Source organism: Bolinopsis microptera, chromosome 6, assembly GCF_026151205.1.
Source record: "Bolinopsis microptera isolate Bmic1 chromosome 6, MBARI_Bmic_1.0, whole genome shotgun sequence".
NCBI lineage: Eukaryota > Metazoa > Ctenophora > Tentaculata > Lobata > Bolinopsidae > Bolinopsis > Bolinopsis microptera.
In genome coordinates, this window is record NC_087077.1 from 2395942 (window position 1) to 2414874 (window position 18933).

An 18933-nucleotide genomic window follows, 5' to 3' on the forward strand; every position below is an offset into this window, starting at 1 on the left:
AGAGGAAAGAAAACAGTTGAAAAATATGATGTCAATAAGTTAAATTATTTTGCTTCAACGCACAGTTTAGTCACAAAATCTACACCACTAAAAACATTAAAACCGTTAAAAGAACAGACGGATCACCACTCCGCGATCATTCCACCGTCAGACAACAAAATATACTCAGTAATTGAGATCATTAGATGTTATTCTGGTTTTCACCTTGCTGTTACCCTTATAATGTTTTTTCCAGGGTTTAGGACCCACTGCTCCTTCTTTCTGATACTGACCTGGAGTCCTCCCATTTACTATCATTTTCACTTCCCTCGGCTTGAAAAAATTGGTCTCACAGCTTTCCTTGGCGATTGTCACAGTAGTTTTCTTTACTTTAGCAGCAGAAGATATGATTCTGGACATGTAACTCTCACAGATAGGATTGAACTCAGGCCCTTCATAATCTGGTGGAGGTTTGACATTTAGCAGTTTACCGTTAACATAGTCCTTAAGAAGGATCCTAGCAGCCCTGCTCTCATCGGGTGTACCGTGGGTTGTCATGAAGCCTCTCAGTGAGCCATACTCTCTTAAAACTTCATGAGCATACGGTAAACGAGCTCCTTCTAACTCAACATCAGGAACCGGCAACTTCATTCCATATATAGACTCCAAAACTATGCGAGGAATTTTATCGATGAGATGGGATATCGGTCCGACAGAATCTCTCATGTGATCGATTGGTAATATACCATTGCAGAACATTTCGCTTTGACTGGCGGCTATGTTAGGAAATACAAGTCCAGGGCAATCACAAAGCATCACGTCATGTCCGTCCAGTTTCATTTTAAACGTTTGGAAGTGCTTCGTTTTACCCGGAGTACTGGACACTTGGACACGTTTTTCCTGCAGTAACGAGTTGAGAGTACAACTCTTGCCAACATTAGGATAACCAACTAGTCCTATCGTAAATTCTACTGACCCTTCAGCCGGCTGATGATCACCAGCCAACTTTGCGAGGTATGTTAAAAGGTCTGAATTTGTTAAGACTCCACCGTCTTCAATCATTTGCAATATCGTGGATATACTTGATTCAGTAGGAACTTCAGCGGGGTTTTCCCGTTCTACAGACTCAACAGGTTCTATCTCAGTAGTCTCGGACATGACAACATCTATTTTATCTGGAGTATTCTCTTCATTGGTAATGTCCTTAAAGATATCAGTGTTCATTTCAGTGCCAGTCGTTTCCTCCTTAGCTGCCTCTGACTCATCGTTTTCAGAAAGTGTCGATAAAGATGACTCAGATTCAGGTTCTGCAGACTGTTTTGCTAAGAGAGAAAACTTATTAAAATTTGAGAGAATAAGCAATTCCTCATCGTCAAGTTTGTTGTCGATGTCATCTGTAACTTCATTTGATTCCTCAGCTTCAGCATCCTGTATTTCCTCTAACTCGTTAATTGCTGAGTAAAATATCGTCTTGATACCTTGCGATTTGAAATAATTAGACCAAACTGTCCTCTGAAAATCTGACAAAAAATCTGATTTATTAACAAGAAGAATATTCCCCTTCTTCGCGTCAATCTCCTTGACATACTTCAGTAAATCAGTGCACCAATAAAACAGGGGATCTCTCGCATCAACAATCTGTATAACCACATCACTCCTCTCTGTCACCCTCCACAACTGACGCCAAACTTCCAGATTCTTCTCAAAGGGAGTCAGGATAATATGTTGGTTCTCCTCTATAACAGCCAGTGCTTTTCTCCAGATAATAAAGGCGTCCCTCTCATTCTGCTCCAGCACTTCTTTGCTCATCTCCTTGGTCCATGGTGGTCTCCGGGGTATTCTCACCTCCTCCCGGTGCTTCATGTACGCAGCGCGTCGCGCCATCTGCTCCTCGGGGTGAGGTATAGCTTCTGAGTAACTGAGTGTCACCACTTTCAGGTTTAGTTTCTCAGCAGTAAAGTCGGTGTTGGCGAGGTCTGCTGTTCGCAGGAAGGAGTCTAGATCGTTCTCCTGGGTGCAGGAGTGGAGGGTGGCGAAGTCTTTGGTGGCGGATCCGGAGGTGTGGCGGTGACTGGCTGGGACATGGCGGGTGTTTCTGATGTTTGCTTTGAGGGCCTGACCCAAACCTACTTTCTTTTGCTTTCCCATACTGAAATGTTTGGTTTAAGTGTACTATGTTCAATACTGTAAAAACTGCAGGAAACTGCTATTTCCTTCTAAGTCGCACACTTCATAGTATTTCGTAAATAACTAGATTATGATAATTTTGAAATATGATATTTTAGGTATGCGGTATGCACTGTAAATTGTTGAATAGGTACTCAAGTTTGAGTTTACCATCAATATAATACCCGATATAGATTCAAAAGCAAAAGTAGGCTAGTAAATCTGAGAAAAACGCTGAACAGCACAAACACATTATTAAAAAATATCAAAAGCAATATTTACAGCAATAATAGGTTCAAAATGTTGGAAAAATCATAATTTCATAAAATATGTCGAATAAAAACTGTCGTGTACTCACAAATGAAATAATTTAAAGACTAAACAATAAACATTTGTAAGTAAAGTAGGTGCTATACCAGATACCTACTACATTTATAAAAAAGGGCTCAAATCAACGAAAAATGAATTACACCATAATTCTTCACTCATCAATGTTGTCAAGTTCAACATATTCGTGACTTATACTTTTCTCTGCTACAGAAACTACTCTGAAACCATTTCTATCCGTTCCTTGTTGGAGTCCTATTGCTGACGTCACAATCAGCTCCATTTTATCATTGTACCAACCTCCTGCATTCCTGTGATAGTGCCCACAGAATATCTTCGAGATACCAGCATCAGACAGCCTTTTCAGCATGTTCTCGCGAAAAGGCTGAGGGAAATTGTAGTAAACTTTAGGCTCGTCAGGGGCATTAAGAAACCAGGGAATATGCTGGAACAGAATAGAATGTTTGTATTTTCCTGATTCAGCAATTTTCAACTGCTCATCAAGCCAAGAATCATGTTCAGCAGCTATTTCCGGGACGAATTGGGGATCGTGATAGTATTGGGAATTAATGACAATACAAAACACTCCGTTACACACGAAACTAAACCAGTCATCCCCGAAATCTGATCTGTATTTGTCAACAGTTTCCTCGGTTGGCGAGTTGCCAACATCGTGATTCCCACAAACACAAACTAAAGGAATGTCCAGCTCTTTAAAGATCTTCTGAAAATCAACATACTGTTTGTCACGAACTCTGAGAGCCACCTCGCCGTTATTGGGCCAAGCATCCAAAATATCCCCACACATGATTGCGAACTTTGGCTTTATCTCCATCTTGTTTACCATGCTAACAAATGAGTTACACCACCTAATCTCATGGTTCCAGGTTGAATTCTCATATTCTGGGTTATCCTGGTAGCCGTTATTTTCACCGTACCCCCCAGCCCCTCGACAGGACCACGTCATGCCCAGTTGACAGTCTGCTGCTTGGATGAAAGTAAAGCCTTCCTTCCATTCTTCACTGGAATCTGGAAGTTGTAATACTCCGTCCTTAGCACGGTATACTGGCATTTTAGAACAAAAAGTGGATCAGGTTAGGAGCGCACAGTGCAGTGTTTACCAAGCTGGGGCAGAAAGGGCGTTCTTTGAAGAGCTGCAAAGAATCGAACTTAGAATCGGATTTTTAATAATACTCGAAATAATAATATATATATAACCGTGGTCTTACAATCTACAATATCATTCTCCTAATACGTGAAACTTGATCTAACTTTTAACTCGTTACTTAATACACGACCAGAATTAGAAGCTAAACGTTATAGTGGGCAGTGAGGTGATTTGAATTTTTAAAATCTTGGTTCTTAGCAAAAATCCCCGGAAAAGAAAATCTAGACATTTTTCTGGTTTGCAAAGAAAAGCATGGACATGGGACAATTAATTTAACTTTAAGCTCAAAGAATCCAAGCTACCATAATATTATGCTGAGATTATATTGGTATAAGATTTTGACTACATAGCTAGTTTAGCTAGTATAGCTTACTAATCAGTGCGGTTTATAATCAAGCTTTAGGTCACTGTGCTTATTGAAATGAAATTAGACAACCAGCGACGGGGCAAGCTCTATATAAGTTCACAATCTAATTTCATTGAATCGAATGGCGTAGGCGACAGGCGTCTTACTGCGATCACTTCCAGACGGAGTGTATTATTTATCTAGCACAATAAAATGACGAAGTAACATTCAAAAACAAAAAGTACGGTATATAATTCAAACATCCCTGAACAGTGAACTGTACACATCAAAATATGAAACTCATAATATTAAACTCATAACTGCGAACTATGAAAAAAGTATATAAAAACACAGTAAAATCTGATTTAAATTCTATAGATCTAAAATTCAAGATCATTATAAATCATCATCATGGACATATTTTTACAAGGAAAATCTAAATAAGAACAATATAAACTTTATACCAAAAAATAAAAATCACAAAACAGAACTCTTTAAATGCTAAAAACTAATCGAAACACATAATTACAAATCTTCAAGTTCAACATATTCATGGGTAATCTCCTTTTCTTGAACCGTCACCACACGAAATCCGTTCTTATCTTTCCCAAGTTGTGCCCCGATAGCAGATGTTACAACTAACTCCATCTTGTCGTCATACCAACCTCCTGCATTCCTGTGGTAGTGTCCACAGAAGATCTTACAAATCCCGGCTTCAGAAAATTGTTTTAACATTTTAGCTCGAAGTTCAGGGACATAATTGAAGTAAATCTTTGGCTCGTCAGGAGTCTCAACATACAAGGGAATGTGTTGAAAGATCACAGAATGCTGATACTTTCCCGATTTCGCTATTTCTACCTGTTCACAGAGCCAGGAATCATGTTCAGCAGCTATTTCCGGGACAAATTGGGGGTCCTCGTAGTATTGGGAATTGACAACGATACAAAACACTCCGTTACACACGAAACTAAACCAGTCATCTCCAAACTCAGATCTGTATTTGTCGACAGTTTCCTGGGTTGGCGAGTTGCCAACATCGTGATTCCCACAAACACAAACTAAAGGAATGTCCAGCTCTTTGAAGATCCTCTGAAAATCAACATTCTGTCTATCTCGAACCTCAGGCCATCTTTCGGGCATAGCATCCAAAATATCCCCACACATGATTGCGAACTTTGGCTTTATCTCCATCTTGTTCACCATGCTAACAAATGATTTACACCATCTAATCTCATCCTCCCATGTAGATGTTTCATAATAATTTTTCCAGTCGGTATTCGCAACATCGTGCTCACTCTCGATCATAACCCACTCCAAACCTAGTTGACAGTCTGCAGCTTGGATAAAAGTAAACTCTTTCGTCCATTCTTCGCTGGAATCAGGAAGTTGTAATACTCCTTCCTTGGCACGGTATACTGGCATTTAGGGCCTGAAATAGACACGTTATTACATGTCCCAGTTGAGGATGGGGATGTTAATGAAGGTGTAAGCTACAGGTTTTAGGTAACCGATGTTCTGAAATATAATCAGATTAAAAATGTAACTAATTCAAGGAGTCATAATATGGCAAAAATGCAATAGATTTTGAGATTTGTTTACTTGATTTGCATAGTCAAAATTCTGTACAATTTTTCAATTTCAAACATATTTGGACGAAAACAGTTTTTTTTTCCTTTAACGATCTAAACTCGTTATAATGTGTAACAAATTATATGACAGCCTTCATGACATAAAATTGTAATTTATGAAAACTGAAGTAGTTATTATACAGTATTAAAATTGAATCAAGTTATCATAACATCAAGGAATATCCAATAAGAGATTCTGCTCATTCATTAAAAGTAACGTGCAAATTGCCTCAATGCTGACTAATTCAACTCATGGAAAACAATGGAAAGCTTAGTACTGAAAGAAATCAGTTGATACTGAAAGTTATAAATTATAAATATAATCATTCTATCATATTCGCTCTACGTGCTCCTACCCAAGCATTAAAAATAACTTTAGTGTACTTTATGCAACATTTATCACTACACCAATATTTCCCTCGCTCGGGTTCGGTTGTGGCTTCTTCAAAGCAACCGTCATGCAAACAAATAAGTTTTAAATTAGCTTTTCGTTCTGATGGAGCGACAGTTTCAATTTTTCTGAGTGGTGGGGGAGGAGTAGATTCTTTAGTGACGTGTTTGCTTTCAGATTTTAAAGACTGAGTTTTTGTTTCTGGCAAGGATGCTTGAACCGTTGGTCTTTCGTCTAGATCTAAAATAGATGGAAGGTCTATATCATCGTTAACTGCCATTTTATTTACTCTGTTTAATCTAGGCATAGTCATGCTCGGTGAATCTGACTCCCCTCTAATTTTCCTTTTAAATTTGAGAGGAGGCATTGACGAAGGAACAATTCCTGCATCAAGGGGTTTAGCAGGTTTCTTCAAGTTCTCTTCAGGTATTTCCCAGTCAGCATCGTTATTATCGTAATCTTCCTCCACATCAAAGAATTTCCGTTTTACGTTCCTCTTTGGGAGATTATAACCACTAGACGAAGTTTCATCTTTCTTCTCTGATTTTGATAATGTAGTTCCTGCTTTCTGGGAACTAGAAATTTTGTCCTTTGAAAGTAAATCGGATTTTGATGATTTAGATGCCTTCTTTTCGTTTTTCACAGGTTCAACAATAGGTATACCTTTCTTAACTTTGTAAGCATCACTGTTTCTTATGTAATGGTTTTTCGATTTAATATCTAGCTTCTCCCATAGAATCTTCGCTTCTTTAGTTATGTCTTTCTCTGTTGGGTTAGTATTCTTCTGCGACAAAAACGGTCGTTGCTCCTCTAAGAAAGCTTGAAAGCCGGTTTGTGGCTTTGCCTCTAGTGCTTTAGCATCTTTTGTGGCTGGAGTCTTTCGTTTAGAAGCAGCCGGCCTCGGATCCTGCTTCTGAGATGATAGTCTCGACAGAGGAACATTGTCAGACTCAGAGCTAGAAGACCTAATTTTTGGTCTACCCCGAGGTTTAGGTTCTGGTTTTTCTGGTTCAGGTGGTGCAGCAGGTTTTGAAGATAATTTGTCGAATAAATTAGAAGGAGCGGAAGAGGGAGGAGCATCAGGTGGTGGATCATCTTCTGGAGCAGATGGAGGGGCAGTTGGTTTGGTGGGTGAAACTGGGGCAGGAGTAATTGCTGGCACAGGGGGAATGGTTTTTGGTAAAATGTCACTTCCCCCACTGGCCTCTGATTCAGCAGCAGCCTGAGCAACATACTTCTCAACAACCCCTGGTGGAGCCATCACCGTCACGTGGGCAATTGTCTGTTTGTTTGGCAGAGTCATCACTTTGACTGGACCAGCAAGTGTGGCCCCTGAAGGGAGATTTATCTTGGCCACTTGTCCGCCTCCGATGTCGATGGGAATGGCCATAGTGGTGCGCACCATTTGCGTAACACCATTCTCGAAATTTTTTGCCATGCAACCTGGAAAAGAAGTGTTGTTAAGCACCCGTTTACTAACAGTAAAAATAATATTGAAATTTGATCCAGCAAGCGGAAAATAGGAGACCAATTTGAATACTCAAAATATTAAATCAAAGTTTTTGAATTTGAACGAGGCAAGAAGACTCAGAATATTATGATAAATAACTTAAAAATGATGCAAATTATGTTAATAATGAAATAAAGATAAATTAAATTCATCATAATTTTAGTGCATGTATGGAAATGCATCAAGCTTCAGCCTTAAAAGGCAATCGGCAATTCCCACTGTAGTTTTACTTCGATGGGAAATAAATTACATTTTATTAAGTGCTGACAAATAATAAAATTGCCCTGTTAATCCGGATATTTGTAAAAAAAGTTTAACGCAGTTAGAAAGGATCAATACCACAAAACATGATGACGAATGAACTATAACCATACAGTAACTGCACTTTAAGGCCAAATTTCGGTCACAGTAATGCGATTCCATATAAACTGACATTTCTTTATCAGAACATAGAGAAATCAAAATTCATCGTGACAGGGTCATTAACGATGAAAAGAACCAAACAAAACTGACGAATGTTTTAGCCATGTATAATTGCTAAATGAGGCCATTATATTATTATGAGTGTAAGAACGTTTGGTATAACACTCTGTTAATAAGCTTTTGAAGTTAAAACATGAAAATATCACAATATCAAATATCACAATACAAAATAAAGAGCTGGAGTATTGCTGTACTCCATTTTCAAAATTAAAATATCTAGTAAAACCAGGTTTCCTTCAAGATAGAACGGAACATATTATGCATTTAAAATTTGCTTACATCCATGCATGAAGCTCTACTCAATTTGATTTCCTAACACAGAGCTATTGTTGCTTCGAATTCAGATTTAAATTATAAATCCAGATGACAGTATTATCATTTACCACTAAAAAGACGAGATGAACTACCACATTCAAACACAGCACACTCAACCACAGAAATTATTTCAAGATTTAACAACCTAGTACATTCTGTATTCAATCATAATTATTTAAGTTTTTCAGAAACCGCCGCTGATCACTGCAATCATCGTACAAATTGTCAAAACCAAAAGCATGATCTGGATTCATAGTTGAACTGTTCTCTGATTTAGTTGCCATGTTGATACTTCCCTCATTAGCAGTCCCATAACAATCCTTCAGTCCTAAACTTGCTCGATACAACTTTGTGATAGTCGTATGAACACATTCCTTATAGAAACACTTGCATAAGTACTTGTGCGTCTTCTTGTTGTATGTGGTGATAACTCTACCAGAGCGAGTGTAGTATCCTTTAAACATGGCGTTACAGACTGAGTAGAAGGTACAGGACGTTTCCTCGCCGTTTGGGTACTTGAAAGTCTGGAACGCTCGGATAACCGGAGTATTGTTTTCGAGACAGTAGTTGTGGAGAGTGTAAACATCACATTTCTCCTCGTCAGTTATCCTGTGAAACAAATCAATTTGGTCGAGGTCAGGGAAATCTTCGTTCATGTCGACTGAATCATTATCTTCATGATCCTCCCGATAGACATTGTTGTCTCGGACATACTTCTCAACTGCAGCTAGATGTTTACACAGTTGTCTGTCCTGCATTTCACAGCCACTTTCACAGTGGAACTCTTTTGGATGGGTCTTCTTGAAGATCACGTGAACGGGAAAGCCAAGACCAACCGCAGAGCCTCTCACGACGAATATGCCAGTGGCTTTGTCAATCATCTGACATCCAAGACCTTCGTTTCGGGCTTTTTTCATGTCATTCTTGGATACTTTCTTCTTTCTCTTACTGGCTGTTTTGACACTGTTATCAGCAGCACTCTTCCTCTTTTTGTCGAAGTATCTCAAGCAACGGGGGAAATGTCTAAGCATGAGTTGTAAGTAGTCTGATTTGGTACAGATTGGGCAATGATAATGTAACGGTTGCTCCTTGAGATCCATCCCAGGTCCTTCACAGCCCTCTAGCTGTCGATTACATGGGATTATCTTGAGGAGTGTCAGCTCTTTGTCACTCAGAGTCTGTAAATCCGGGTATTTTATCATGGGATCATCAGGCATATCTTGTAGAAGAGGAACGTCTAAACTATCCTTGCTGTACCCATAACGAGAACTGTACTTCTGATTCACTACATAGCAATCTCGATAATGAGCAGCAACCTTCTTCTGATTGTAATCTGTGAAAGTACACAAAGAACAATGCCAGTGACCGAAGTAACCTGGTTTCGTTTCCTTGGTCCCAGAGCTACATTTTTCTACCTCAGCAGTGCAGTACATAATGTGAGTGGAAGAGGCTTTACCAGCACATATCTCAGTGTAGTGAGTGGTTACTTTGTTCTTGCGATAGTCTACATAGGGACACAGTGGGCAATGGAAGTGAGAATGCTTTCGATCTTCAGTTTTTCTGTTTGGAGCACACTCAGTGTATTCTTTGGTACATTGCAAAATGTCTAAATCGATTGCAGCATCTGCCATCTGAGACTTCACATGGAATTCAATAAAGTTTGAACAATGAACATAGTGTTTCAGTCCCTCGTACTCAACAAATCCGACCTTATCACACATAGGACAGTGCCAGTGCATTTCTTGTCCTTGATCATCGATTCTCGTATTCAGTGGATACACACACTGATAAACACTTTGACCACAGTAAATCAAGGGTGAATTCGTCATCTTGTTGTAGTTTGGAACTTGGAACATACTGATAGTACTGTTGCTTGATCTACTGTTTAAGAAAGCCTGGTTCTGTTTAGCAACCAAGTCAGGATTGGGGACATTTTTCCGTCCTTTTCTCAAACATTTCACATAATGTTCAAAAGCTTTCCTCTTCGTTGTACCCCAGTAATTACATAAGGAGCAATGCCAGTGTTTCTTGATACACTTTTTTCTAGACTTGCTACAAGACCCAGAGGTATTAATACACGAAAATACTCCATGTACTTCATCCTCTTCTTCATCAGAAGATAAGGGGTCAGCAACCTCAATTGATTCATTCTGGTCTTGCTTTGTAACGTTCTCCTGCTCGGCCATGCGAGCATCTAGGTGGTTTTTAAACACATGACACCTGATTCTATAACGTTTGTAGTCCACAAAATCACACCGAGTGCAATGCCAGTGAGCACGCCGGCGAGGGTCAGCTTTTCTGTTCAGCTTGCAATGTCTGATGTCTTGCTCACACCTTTCCATGAAGTCTAAACAAGGATCATTTGCATCATTAGACACGTTCGATAAATTAGGTCGGAAGATTGATGTATTCTTTGTTGGGGAAGGACTCGACTCAAAGCATAAAGATTTGGATAAATGAGCTTTATGCACATGGTTTTCTGCCCTGTCTTTTCTGTAACTTACATAACTACAAACCGAACAGTGGAAATGTGTTACACGTTTGGAATCTGTAGTGTTACAAGAAGCTTCACGTTGACGACAAACTATGACATTTGGTGGGTTTCTGTACTTGTCCTCATTTGGATCCACACCATCTTTCAAAGCCTTTGCTCTGGCTCTTAAACAGTGTGCCACTTGGTGCTGTTCAAGTTGCTTTCTATTTAAATCTGGCTTAGCACAAATGCCACAATGGTAGTGGATAGGTCTTCCAGGGAAGTCATCAACTGAGCATATTGGCAATTTCTTGTGACATTTTATGACATTAGTAAGGGACTCAGCAGTATCAAAATCAGAAAACATCTCACTTTCAGAATCTTCAGAATCAGAGTGCCGCATAGCAGCAGGATCCATTTCTTTTCTCTTTTGATTGGCAAACTGCATGCTATTCAAATCACTGTTCATGTACGATGAACAACATGTGGAAAAGTGTTTTATCATGAGAGCTTTACTACCAGATATAGTACAAACTGGACAATGCCAATGAATTCTTGAAGTTCTATAACAGTTTCCCATCCCAATCCTTGCACACCCATCCAACCGTTTGAAACAAGGAATGATATTGATAAAGTCTTTACTCTTGCTGTCAATTATCGGGTATTCAACAGGAGAGTCATAATCATCCTCATCATAGATGGGACGATTTGATGAATCCTCATAATGAAATCGAGCTGAAAGTTTCTCTAAACATCCAGGCATGTGAGCTTGAATGTTCACTAATAGAGAGCTTGACCAGGTGCAATATGGACAATGGTAATGCTGTAAACTTACTCCCCGGTTGATGGAGCACCCTTTCCAAGTCTCTACACACTCTATCACTCTGTGATCAAATGGGTCAATTTTCTGTGGTGCGTGGATTGCAGATTTCCCAGGAACAAGAGGCGCACCGCCCTGATTCGGACTCACAACCTCAGTTATAACATCTTCTTGAGGATTAAACAACTGTACGAGATTAGACTTCTGCCGTTTGCTAGCGTGAACAGCAGAAGCTGGGTGTCCATCACATTGAGCGAAATGTGCCTTGACGATAGGCAGTGAACAATCACTGTACTCTCTACACTGGGGACAGTGATAATGCAGTACAGGTGCCATGATGGTCTTGTTCTTTTCAACACGTTTCTCAGCACAACAGGACACGTCTAACGCATAACACTCTGGGATATAGACTTCTGTGGTAGCTGAATTGTAATGAATATGATTGAAATGATCCAGTATTCCTTCCCTTTCAACAGCACAGAACTCACAAGCGGGACAGTGATAATGTTCCTGAACCTCTTTCTTGATGTCAATCCTTTTCATACACTGCTTCTTGGAGCAAGTCTGAAGATTAATAACAACAGAGTCATCTTCATTAGAAACAAGAGCAACAATAACTGGGTACTCCTCATCCTGCTCAGCATTGGAATGTTGATCAGAACCCACCTCCGACATGACATCTGCTTGAGCTTGCACAAAACAACCCACACGATGCTGCTCAACATCGTCTACATCCTCCGTCGTCCACTCGCAGTTATCACAATGGTAATGGAACTTGGTTTCATCGTACTGATGTCGGCAAGCTAGCTCTGTACAAACTGGGTACAGATCAAGGCGCTTGGCTAACTTATCACATGTGAAAATATGTCGTTTGAGAGCATTGAGTCTACTGTTTACATGCATACACTCTGGATAACCAGCACAATGATAATGTTTTTGTCCTGAAGATTTCTTAGCTTTATCATGCCCCGCAACACAAAATGCTTGAACTTTGGAACATATCAAGTAAGACTCCTCTGGTATTGTGGCAGGCTTCACCGCACAATCGTCTATGTGAGCCTTAACAAACGCTTCTTCAAAGGAAACAAAACTGCATTTTATTGACATGGGACAGTGGTAGTGAGGTGTGGCATCTGTTTTGAGGCAGAGCGGCAGAACTCCATAACACTTGGCAAAATACTGCTCACTTTGTTTCTGCGCATCTCGGCTTTCCATCAGGTCATAAGGTTATAACTTACATATCCTGAAATGGTGATATATTTAGGGACTTTAAAGTCGGAACTATTTACTATAGAACTATGCTATCTTCTTTTTGAAAATTTAAATGATTAAGATTGAACAATTCACTCATTTCTCAAAAAGGTGATACAGTATGATATAATTCTCTACTAGACCACTAAGACACTATACTAGTCACTGGTGCCAACGTATTTGTGCAATTGTTCTGCCAAATTTTTATTGTTTCATTTAGTTTGTAACAACATTCTGTTAACTACAATTTTGTAGGCCGACTTTAATAATTTTTATAATAATGTATTATATGAACAGAGGATGATGGATTTTCTTATCAATGTCAATGAAAAATTCCGTCAAGGAAAATAGAATAGAGTAAAATTATGACTGAGAAGAGCAGGAAATTACCAAATTATAAATGCACAAAATTTAGATATAAAGTAAATCACCGTCATTTGAAATAGGAAGTTTGTAACAAAATTGAAGTGCATAGCTGGAAAATTAAGAAATGTAAAACTGCACTTGAAGTTACACTGGAGGTGCAAATTGGAATAAAATTTGAACGTTTTACAATTTTACACACCGTTAAAATTTGAATGAAATTATACATAAAGTCAAATAAAACAACAGGAATAAAACTAGAATCAAGGTAAATTTTAGTTCGTGGCATGGTATCCGACATATTATAATATAAACGAATATCAATAAATTCAGCAAAGCCAGACAGGGGAACATTTTACAACACTCATGTTAATAAATGTTGAGAAAACTCAAATAGGAACATATAAGCTAGCGGTACTCAATGCAATTTAGTTTCATAAATATTCGGATTAAATCAAAACTTTTAACTCTGCGAAATAAAGCACAAACTACCTCCAAAAATAAAAGTAATGGAAAATTTCCGAAGCTCATAATATAAATATCTAAAATGATGCCGGCAAAAACCGGCAGTTTGCAAAGTAATGTCCTTCAACAGTTACATTAAAAATCAGAAACAGGGAGAGTTTGCCAAGAAAAGGAGCTAGTCCTAATATTGCTGAAAATTAACAAACACTCGAATGAAAATTTTACATCTTGAGGTCATGCACAGGTAAAGAGGTTGAATTTGAAATTATAATCAGTGCAGATTTGCACTAAAAGCTCTTTAAAGTAAAAATTTTTGTCTCGTGTAAAGAACGACAAACTAATACTCGGTAATGTTTAGATAGGACTACTTTCGTTTTTCGGTCTTGAAGTCAACCTTGAGGCTTCTTCCATTCAGAGTAGAACCATTCAATGATTGGATGGCGGTAGCTGCATCGGCATGGCTCTTGAAATTAACAAAAGCAAACCAATGGTCGTTTCCACCATCAGGCTTAACATTGCTCATGGGCTTAACATTAGCAATTGCACCATAAGGCGAGAACAACTGGTATAGCAGGCAACTCTTACAGGTAGTTTCTGGTAGATTGCCAATGTAGATACAGTAATGGTTGTTCTTGTTGTTAATAGCAGCTGCAGGAACTGGACCTGGACCTGGTGCCATGGAAGAAGGTGCCATCATGGGGTGAGAGTGAGGGGGAGGGTTGTAACCTGGAATGACAGTGTTGGAGGGTGCAGAGTGCTGTGGTGGTGTGCTGTTGTAAGGACTTGGTGCTGAGTATGGGTTTGGATTTGAGTGAGATCCAGAGGGTGCAGGTGATGAGTAGCTAGATCCAATAGGAGGATATGCACCAGGGTGAGAATATGCACTTGGTGGTGGTGTCTGAGAGTGAGATGGAGGCTTGCTGTAAGGGTTGTAACGGTGGTCAACGTTGTGAGAATGTTGAGTGTACCCGTTGTTTGAGGGGGGAACAGCTGTCATTGCTTGCAATGCACTAGCGGTTGAAGGGTTGTGGTTGAGTACAAGACCAGGAAGGCCACTGTGGTTGATGCTTGCGGCTACTGGTTTCTCCTTCTTTTTTCCATCAGCAATCTTAACAATAAGTGGTAAAGATCCTCCCTCAGGGCATCTGTCATCCATGTCAAGGATAGCTGCAGCAGCCATCTTGGAAGTCTCGTAGCGAACAAAGCCAGCTCCCCTGCTTGCACCTGAAACGTCTCTTAAGATCTTACAATGTTTCACTGGTCCATAGGTTTCGAATCTAGCTGTCAGCTCTTTTTCATCCCAGGTCTTTGGCAGATTGGCAATATAGACATTCACATCATCATTAGAGGCAGCAGGTGCGGCTTTTGATCGGTTGGTATCATCTATTGGAGTGGAGTAGGCCACTCTCAATCTCTTGTCCTCCATCTGATGTCCGTTCAGCTCAATGATGGCACCCACAGCAGAGTTCTCATCTTCAAAGGTGATGAAGCCATAGCCTTTGGATTCATTGGTTGCTGTATTTTTGACAATGTGGGCATTAGCAACTTCGCCAAACTTTTCAAACATTCCTTTCAACTGGTTGACCTCTACTGATCTCGGCAGATAGTTGATCATCAACTTCTTTTTCTGATCTGGTGTCAGTTTATCAGCCATCTTATCACAGTTCTGTAAAGAAAGTTAAAATTGAAAACAAAGGAATAGTACATGATAAAGAATTAATTCATAATTTTTGTTTGAATGAACAACTTGTGTACCTAGTACGAAATAACACAATTATTGCGAGGTTAAACTGACTGATGCAACGGATCGAATATTAAAAAACATCATTCAATAATAGGTACAGTATATTGTGTAATTCAATTTTCAGTGTAATCCCAGAGGGTATGAAAGAGTGAATACAAAATGGAACATTTGGAATGAAATAGTTTTAAAATAAAATCAATTTGAGTAATTTTGATGAAGGACAACCAATTTAAGATTCACAGAAAATAGTATCTAAGATACATCTTGCACGGATTTCAAAAAAACACATATTAATACATTATGTCATCAATCATTGTCTAAACTGGGAACTGCATTGGATGATAAGTCAATAAGTAGTATAATAGGAGACATAACAGTATGGAATTTCTTACCGTATCCGTATAATTTTGAACCAGATAAACAATGAAAGCAATGAATATCATTTAAATATTAGGTCACTTGTAGTCAATAAAAAATAACATGAATTTATGAATCAACGCTGATTGAAAGAATGAAAAACTTTATAATTCCAATAAAACAAGGGTGCAAATATTTCTAGATACTGTTCTCTGTTTGTAAATAATGACACAGACCTCTTGCCACGCGCACGGTTGAAAGCTAAAATTTCAAACATTGTCTTTTGATGCGTCTTAAATCTGTTATGGAAATGGTCTATTCAATAAGTTAAATGAATATGTTTTTAATCGATCATTATTGACCAAAAGTCAAACAATAACAGTAAAGCTATTCAAGTACACTAAAAATCATTGATAATATACTATTTTAGAGATAACTGGATAACTATAAAAACATCTTGATAATAAATATCAGATAAAATTATATTATAACATTAGAACTTGTTCCTAACTTCAAATTTCGGACCACTTCTTCTATCACCTTTATTAAATCCTGGTTTTTCAGTCTTCATAACTACTTTCAGAGTTTGTCCATCCAGAGTGCTTTTGTCCAGTGTGAGAATTGCTACATTAGCGCAGCTGATGTCTTTATAGTTAACAAATCCATACCAATTTGACTTGACATCTTCTCTTGGTGCCTTCACGTCCATAGATTTAACAGAGGAAACAGCTCCATACGGTGCAAATAGTTGATAAAGCAGGCAGTTTCTACAAGTTGTTTCAGGGAGGTTCCCAACGTAAACAGCAGCAGCTTGCTGTTGTATAACCGGGGCATTGGGGGCTGTTGTAAGTGAATGGGGCTCTCTACCATGCACGTTAAACGTAGAGTGAGAGTTCATGTTGTTGGGAGGAGCATCAAAATGTTGATGGAATTGATCCTGAGGAGGGCCAGGGGGAGGTCCTTGTCCAAACATGGGGGGAGCATTGTTGTTAAACGGTTGGTGGGGTGGGTTGGGCATATTGTTACCCTGGTACGGGTGGTGTCGAATATTTGAGTTATTATTATTAGATAAGTTGGCTCTTAAATCCCTGACTGGACCGGGTCCTCCACGGTTACCAGGTCCATTGTTGCCTGGATTCATCATGTGGTTATCTTTAACCACACACATCAACCTAGCATGGCCTCCTTCCAACATCTTTCCGTCCATGGAGGAAGCTGCTCTGACTGCATTTTCCATTGAAGCGAAAGAAACACTACCTCGACCAGTTGTCAGACCTGAGGCATCTTTCACAATGACGGCATCAACCACGACACCAAACTCGGAAAATATCTGATGGAGGTTATGTTCCTTGACAGAGACAGGAATGTTGGTCAGCAACACCTCGGTCACATGTTCGGGAGCTATGTTGGTCGGTTTATTCAGTTGAACTACTATCGATCTATTAGGGATATTAATAGGGTTCATGTTGTTTTGGATTGGTCTAAGATCATTATCGGGTATTATTGGTCTTCTGAAGACTGGATCGTTGTTCATTCTCATACCAGGAGCTGCTCCGAGCAGAGGCTGCTGAGGAAAAGGCTGAGTTGCAAGCTCTACAGTTATCTTTGAAGGTCCAAAGAACTTTCCGTTCAAGTTTAGTGCACGCATGGCATCGTGGGGGCTAAAGTATTCCACAAACGCGTAGTATGGGAATCCTGATTGTATTATAGAGGTCCTAGCAACGTCTCCGGCAACGCTAAATAAATCTGCTAAGTCGGCATCTGAGGCACTGTGTGTTATGTTGGTCACTTGAAGTACTTTGCGATCGGCCATTCTTAAACCTTGTTCTTTATCCTAAACAGTAAAGAGTTTTTAAAGGACATATTTTCAGATAAACAGTAGTATTATCCGAGAAAAAATATGATATTATACAGTTTTAACTCTGGTAAGTGAAGCACTGATGGAATGTTTGGTATTTGGTATTGTGTGGAAAGTGATGAAAATATGTCATTGATTAACTTTATTATGACTGGATAATCCATACTCAGATCTCAGATGATTGCCACCACCATGGCAATTGGCACATTCCTTGAGAAATGATCACTTAAAGCCAGTACTTGATAATATGGTGTAAAATGTAAATGTCCATGTAATAGAGTGAATGTATCACGGAATGTCATGATAATACACATTATATTATCATAATAGTGTTGAATTCTTCTAGATAATCAAAATGAGGTATGTAGGTTGTAATAAACGTATAAATAGTATTATCTTTTGTTTCTACCTAGAGAGTATAGTGTAGATACAATATCTATATTGAAATATTTTATGCTTTGACCAGAAGTCATCTCAGTAAAATTGTGAAGTAATGATTATTTAAAACTGATATGTATACTACAGTAAAAGGAAACAATCATATAAAAATACTGGGTTTAGAGTATTGACGATAATCTATAACTATTTGATAGAAAAGATTGTTGTAGGATTGACATAATATGTATGCGTTTGATGTGCTTTGATGTGGGGAGAATTTTAATGACTAGCTAACAATGTGACTAACTGCAAGAATTGATCCTTCTTTTGAAATTAATAGTCATAAAAACGCCACGATTCGACTAAAACCTCGAACATTAATCATATAATGGAAGATTATTATATTATTATTATAATATGAAACAAATAAATTATTATCCACATTAATCATAACAACTGATATCATATTTGCAATATTATATTCGATAGTACCGAAGCATTTAATTTAAGTTTAAACTTTTTAATTATATAAACATACTATATTTTAAAACCTGTAATAAATATAATATAGATTTAGACAATATTTCTGCTGCTGCATTAAAAACTGAAATACGAATCCCTCAATTACGTGGATTAGGAGCCGACCATTATATAATTTCATGCTGGTAACTTCCATGATGTAGGTACATGTACAGTTAGGTTACTTTTGTAATAGTTTACGGAATAATGTACGGAATATTGTACATTATTGTGCCTAATGTACATGTTGTATCGTTTCCGGATCTACAATTTACAATTACTGTAATTATATGAAGAAAGATGAAACGTTGTGTAATGCAAAAATACAAAATTAGTATAACCCAATGCAATGGAAAATGCTTTTGCTTTAGGGTGGCCTGCTAACAGAACCA

The 18933-nt window shown here is 38.5% G+C and overlaps 5 protein-coding genes across 5 annotated transcripts; all 5 read right to left on the minus strand.

Annotated features, from left to right (window-relative positions):
- Positions 1-24: 24 nt before the first annotated feature.
- LOC134816755 (uncharacterized) lies at positions 25-2137 on the minus strand. The gene has a single exon (XM_063825749.1). The coding sequence runs from the start codon at positions 2125-2127 to the stop codon at positions 166-168; it is 1962 nt and encodes a 653-aa protein (XP_063681819.1). The 5' UTR covers positions 2128-2137; the 3' UTR covers positions 25-165.
- A 298-nt stretch (positions 2138-2435) lies between these two features.
- LOC134816619 (serine/threonine-protein phosphatase CPPED1-like) lies at positions 2436-3764 on the minus strand. Its single transcript, XM_063825551.1, has one exon. It carries the CDS (start codon positions 3542-3544, stop codon positions 2627-2629), a length of 918 nt encoding a protein of 305 aa, XP_063681621.1. The 5' UTR covers positions 3545-3764; the 3' UTR covers positions 2436-2626.
- Positions 3765-4247: 483 nt separating this feature from the next.
- On the minus strand, positions 4248-5457 carry LOC134816620 (serine/threonine-protein phosphatase CPPED1-like). Its single transcript, XM_063825552.1, has one exon. The coding sequence runs from the start codon at positions 5406-5408 to the stop codon at positions 4512-4514; it is 897 nt and encodes a 298-aa protein (XP_063681622.1). The 5' UTR covers positions 5409-5457; the 3' UTR covers positions 4248-4511.
- Positions 5458-13472: 8015 nt separating this feature from the next.
- LOC134817244 (ELAV-like protein 2) lies at positions 13473-15339 on the minus strand. The gene has a single exon (XM_063826385.1). It carries the CDS (start codon positions 15337-15339, stop codon positions 14050-14052), a length of 1290 nt encoding a protein of 429 aa, XP_063682455.1. The 3' UTR covers positions 13473-14049.
- Positions 13473-17599, minus strand: LOC134817243 (uncharacterized). Its single transcript, XM_063826384.1, has one exon. The coding sequence runs from the start codon at positions 17597-17599 to the stop codon at positions 16280-16282; it is 1320 nt and encodes a 439-aa protein (XP_063682454.1). The 3' UTR covers positions 13473-16279.
- Between the last annotated feature and the right edge of the window lie 1334 nt (positions 17600-18933).

What these genes read in the sequence shown, in the direction of transcription:
- LOC134816755 (XM_063825749.1), bottom strand. Translation starts at nt 2,127, where the DNA reads ATGGGAAAGCAAAAGAAAGTAGGTTTGGGTCAGGCCCTCAAAGCAAAC.
- LOC134816619 (XM_063825551.1), bottom strand. Translation starts at nt 3,544, where the DNA reads ATGCCAGTATACCGTGCTAAGGACGGAGTATTACAACTTCCAGATTCC.
- LOC134816620 (XM_063825552.1), bottom strand. Translation starts at nt 5,408, where the DNA reads ATGCCAGTATACCGTGCCAAGGAAGGAGTATTACAACTTCCTGATTCC.
- LOC134817244 (XM_063826385.1), bottom strand. Translation starts at nt 15,339, where the DNA reads ATGGCTGATAAACTGACACCAGATCAGAAAAAGAAGTTGATGATCAAC.
- LOC134817243 (XM_063826384.1), bottom strand. Translation starts at nt 17,599, where the DNA reads ATGGCCGATCGCAAAGTACTTCAAGTGACCAACATAACACACAGTGCC.